Below are 5901 nucleotides of genomic sequence, written 5' to 3' on the forward strand. Positions count from 1 at the left end.
GGTATAAGATATTTTTCCTTTGTTAGGGTATAAATGGAATTTGGGCTTGGGCTATCACTACAATTATTGGGCCAGATTTAATTGTCCATATATCCATTCTATTCATTGCTCCCAATAATTACTATTTTACCACCAATACTTTATAACCTTAAATTAAATTAAATTTCAAATAAATTATTATCACCTTATATTTTATCTTATCCTTCATCCGTCCACGATAACTAAGTCACATTGATTTTCTCACGAATTTTAATAAAATGTGAGTGAAATTAGTAGTGGAGTAAGGGTTCCATTTTAAATATGGATAGAATGGTGTGGACCTTACTACTAAAAATTGATGTGGCATATTTTTTGTGGACAGACGAAAAAAATTGTGACATAAGTTTCGTAGACACATGGAGTACTTCATAACTCCAAATTAAATTAAATTTTTAATTTAACAATTTATTAGGAGAAGAGGACGCACGTTTCCTCAGCGAGCTCGTCTAATCGAAGCCTCCCCCAAGCTGATGAAAAAGTATCAACATCTAGAGGACTTCCACTGGGTCTGGCGATTGAAGGGAAAGGATCCTTTTTTCCAAAACGTTGTTCATGTTGCCGACGCCGGCGATGGCAACGGCAATAGAAATGGCGTGTGGCATTCGCCTAAGGTGGCTAACATTTTCAGGTAATGGTTCTTTAACAAAGAACACAACCATGAAATTAATCTGCATACTAGTTGTATATGGACAAGAATAGAAGTAAAGTTGATGATGGAAACCATCAATTTATTTATGAGTTAGCAAATTATAAGAACTCGACTTGTGTTCTAAAAAAAATTCAAACTACAAGAAAGACGAGGGAAATGATTAAGCGGGTAGTTCTTTTTATGCGATTCTCATAATTTTGAGCTGGGGGCTATACAGTTCTTTATAGAGTTTATATCTACATAAACGTGTTTCTTTAATATATTATGATATGGGGTTATAAATATTTTTCAGATTACACGATTGAGAGTTGTACGTGTTTATTCTTTCAGAATAATTTAAATGGAATTGTTAATTTCTTATAAATTTAATTTAACTTAGGAGCTATGAAGTATAGGGTAAAATAGTAAATAACAATTATCATTTTTAATCATTATTTTAGATGGCTATAAAGAGTAAAATGTGGGCTATGAATAAAATCACCCGTTTGGTAAATACAACAAATTAAATAGTGGTCCGATAGCAATGATCCAAAGAAGTTCATTAATACTCATTGTCTATAAAAAAAAAATAGTCCTATAAAGGGACGACCTGAGTTTTAATAAAAGTGATTGAATGTATTGTGAATGGAGAAAAGTTTGATCTTAAAAATAGTATTAATAATAATTACTAATTAATTGTATTTAGTAGATAAAGGTAGCTCACCATGTGGCAAAATAGATAAAGAAATTGATATATTGAGAGTAATATATTGTGGAATATTGTCTATAGATAAAAAAAAATTATTTTTTATGAACATATCAAAATGATAAAAGTCGTGTGGAATATTTAGTAAATTTGGAAAGTATAAACCCCCACCGAACGTTTTGTAAATTTGGAAACTATAACCCCACCTAACCTTTTTCTATAAAGTGCTTTGTTCCATTTGATAGTTGTGCGAAATGGACTCGAGAGAGAATCAAATTCATGAGTCATGAGGCCATCTCACACAAGTTTGTGTAAATAAATTTGAGCTTTATGGCATTTTATGATTATTTTGTGGAGTTATTTGCTAGAGAGAGTATTTTATTTCGATGATATGTAGGCGTAATTGGAGCTCTTATACAACGAAATGAATCTAAATATAGTGAAGCTTGTAGGAGTAATTAATTACAAGAGTATTTATGAGAGTCGGAATATATATAATATAGCATAGAAGAAGTGGAGACACGTAGCCCACATCACGTGAAGGCCTATGCCCCCTCGCTTTTTGATTGGGGGACCTTTCTTTTTCTTGGTGTTTAAATCACGAGATTCAGCCATCCAGAAATCTCATCCATCACCTCTGTTATCTCAATTTTCGGAAACTTCTAGAGATTCTTGGAATGTATCGTCATTTTGCGTATATCATAACCACCTTTATTTTTAATATATATATATATAACACTCTTAAGTGTATAAAATATAAACGTTTCTTAATGTAGGCATTTTATGTAGAACACGTATGAATTTATCCAACAGAGTTACGAATTGCGAAAAATAAATTTTTGTTACATTTGGGATTCGAACTCAGGACCACGAATTCATCCAACAGGGTTACGAATCAACCATAGATCTTGATGATCTAAGGGCTGAAAATCATTTATATTTTATACACTTAAGAGTATTTTTATTCTAGTCCTCTCCTATATATATTGTTTTTATATTTATATTTGCGTGGAGTATCTATTACATCAGGAACTTATGTTATTTATTTCTTTTTCTTTTTTTATGGAATATAATCGTAATGGTTATTTTGAAGATGTGAGTAAGATATTGGATTTGTAATTTCAACAGACAATAATACATTGTAATATATTATTTACACTAATGCAAAAGGATCAATTAATTAACTCTCAGTTTCTATACGTTTATCGGGATGGTACATGCATGTATAGTGGTACATTATTTAGCTAAGGTTTCTGTAAATTTTTCAAATCCTCATTTTTGGATAGAGAAAGAGAGAATATTTATGATAAAGAAAAATTCAAACATAAATGAAAGCATGAGGACACTAACTTGCGAATCCAAGAGGGGACAGAGGCTTAACCCCCCCCCCCCCCCATTGAATAAATTTTTTTAAATCATCATTATGTTGTGTGTATTGCAGTGGCGAATCCAAAATTTTCAAATTTGGTGTGTGATAAATAATTACATGATCATTAATATAACAAATATTTAATGATAAAAATAAACATACCCGAATATTGTTTGAAGTTTAGGGTTTGTTTTTAAGTTGGACTTAGAGCATCCACAGTGGGATGACTTGATAACTTACTTGATAGAAGTGGGGGACCACAATAAGTAAGGAGGCCACAATGGGATGACTTGATCTTTTTAGTTTTAATTTTTGTATTTTTCATTTAAATTTAATTGCATAAATTTAAATAACACAATTTACTTAAAAAACAAATTGCATTAATTTTAAAAACCTAAAAATTACATTACAAACAAAAACTTAAAGACATAATTTAAAATTACTTAAAAAAATTAAAGACATAATTTAAAAAAAACTTAAATTACTTAAATAAAAAATAATGTACATAAAAATATTAATACCACTAATCTTTTTATTTATTTTTTGGAGGGGGGAATGCAATTGCACCCCCATGTTCCAAGCTGGATCCGCCTGTGGCATAACATAAAAGATTTTTTCTGCGTCCCCTTTTAAACTTGATTGCATGTGGTCGTGACTTCATATATAATAAAACTCAATAGTTTTAATAGCTTATTGTAGGATCAATATGGCAATATTCGTCTGCGTCTCCCTCTATTCCAAGTGGTATGTAGATATTAAACGCACACGTCACACGATTTCTCAATCACATATTTATGGTGAAGTTATTATATGTCACGTAACGTCAATCAATATTTATATGGTACGACCCTCGAAGAAAAATACTCATATGGTACGAAATGATACATATATAATGCATGTGATCATGTCTTATCAACGACATAAAATATTGCATGAATAGATATTTAGAAAAGTTTATGATTCTCGAACCTTAATTTGTCATAGGTTTGTAAGTTGTAATAATATGTGAGTTCTTTTTCGTTGCTGCATGGCCCATGCAAGACACATAGGACCTAATTTGTTTGTTTTTTAAGTAAAATATAGGACCTAGCTAACAATTATTGTACGTGGCCAAATGTATTTTGGCAATTTGTACATCAATAAATCAAATTAACATTAAGAATATAGATTTATGATGTCATAAAATATACCATGAAGAGTTTGTTTAGTAAGAATTAACAAAATTAGTTATATTATTTACAAAAGGTAGTAATGTATCTGTTTGATAAGAAAATTAGTCGCTCAATCATACCAACTTTTCTGGGTAATAGGGGATAGCTAGTCCTTCATGATATTATATACCAAGGGAATAAATATGCAAGATGCTATTTATTTATTGTTAGCTAGACAAATTCATCCCTATTTTCAAATATGCATATTTTTGTGAATAAGTATATGGGCATATCAATGTAAGACAATATATTAATTAACATCAAATAACTATCATTTTAATTCCCATCAAAGTAAGCAAATGACTTATATATATATATATATATATATATATATATATATATATGGCGATCGCACCCATATAAATTAATACATGAATAATCTATTATTGTTCAAATGTGTATTCTTACGAAATTTGATATATCTTACTCCTATAACTTTACTTATTTTAGTTTAGTAAGTTAGCGTGTGAATTATTTTTTCGTATAAGATAAGAATATAGTGTGTATATATATATATATATATATATATATATATTATTTTAATTCATAATTTACACATATAGTAGATAATACAACATTTAGCTAGAAAAATAAAATAAAATAAAATTAAACTAAAGCAACGGGAAATGAAGCCGATATATATATATATATATTCAACAAGAACTGTCGATTTTATGAGAGAAAAAATATGATTACAAACTCCATACAAAACAAAAAGTAGAAAAAAAGCGAAAATCCTACCAATTTATATCCATCCTAAAAAGCACACTCCAAGATCAAGTCATTGCTCTTTACAAAGCTATAGAAATAAACCCATGCATCACACCAAATCAAATTAAACCAAGAAAAAAAAAACGAACACTTTTTTCTTTCAGACAGAGAATCCGAAAACCTAGGAATACTACATGTCCCGGACATGAAAGAGATTAGGGTTCTTGACAACGATGTCGTACATGTAAATGGAGTTGAACTTGTTGAAGTCTTTGGGGAGAGAGATGAGGTCGATGGAGGAGTGTTTGTGGAACTGGTAGAGGTCGGGGTCGCCGCCGTAGTACCGCTCCCACCCCAAACCCCTCAGGATTTGGTCGAGGCAGCTGTACGACGACACCACCTGCCCAGACGGAAGGTGCACCAGCACCTTCCGCTTGGAGGTGGCGCCACGCTTGCTCTCCGCATAGTCGGAGGCGCCGGGGTTCTCCACGAGCTGCATGACCCCGTTGTTCTTGAAAACCCAAACGCCAGACATTCTCAATCGACCTAGAAAGATGGTGGGAAAATGGGGGTTTAGTTGGTTGAGGGTTTTTGGAAGGTGTGATGGTTTGATGAGTTAAGTGGAGGGTGGGAAGGGTATTTATATGTGTGAGGAGAGAGAGAGAGCTAGCTTTGATAGTGGAATGAAAAAGATGTGTAATGTTGATAGGGTTATGTTTAATAAAACCTAGCTAGATATTGTGGGACCCATTACATTTTTATCTAGCCAGGGTACACGTACAAATATGTTTCTTATATTCTTGTTTTATTTTGGAGGAGAATCTATGGCTCGATTGTGGGCTTTTTCTTTTTTTCTCTTTAAAAGTTCATATATATTGGAGAATCTGAGCTGTGGGGGAACAATATTCGCCCACATTATTATTATATGACCAAATGCAATAAATGTTGCGAAATTGTGTATTAATGCATGTGTGTGTATGTAGATATATTGCTATATATATATATATATATATTTTGCTGTGACCACTTACATCACATGTCCCACACGTGAAGGGGTCAGGAGAGGAATTTTTTGTGATTGTTACTCTTTGATCAAAGAGAAACTATGTGGATATATATTGGTGCTGATTATTTGTGCATAGGCTTTTGTACCTCAAGAAATCAATTTTTTATGTTGACATGCATAAGGATCGAACCCGAGTCTCATCACTTAAGTGAGGACCCGGTGGCCAGGTGA

The 5901-nt window shown here is 31.9% G+C and overlaps 1 protein-coding gene across 1 annotated transcript; it reads right to left on the bottom strand.

Annotated features, from left to right (window-relative positions):
* Window positions 1–4603: 4603 nt before the first annotated feature.
* On the bottom strand, window positions 4604–5295 carry LOC131010303 (flowering-promoting factor 1-like). The gene has a single exon (XM_057937758.1). It carries the CDS (start codon window positions 5197–5199, stop codon window positions 4855–4857), a length of 345 nt encoding a protein of 114 aa, XP_057793741.1. The 5' UTR covers window positions 5200–5295; the 3' UTR covers window positions 4604–4854.
* Between the last annotated feature and the right edge of the window lie 606 nt (window positions 5296–5901).

The sequence above is a fragment of the Salvia miltiorrhiza genome, chromosome 2, assembly GCF_028751815.1.
Source record: "Salvia miltiorrhiza cultivar Shanhuang (shh) chromosome 2, IMPLAD_Smil_shh, whole genome shotgun sequence".
Taxonomy (NCBI): domain Eukaryota; kingdom Viridiplantae; phylum Streptophyta; class Magnoliopsida; order Lamiales; family Lamiaceae; genus Salvia; species Salvia miltiorrhiza.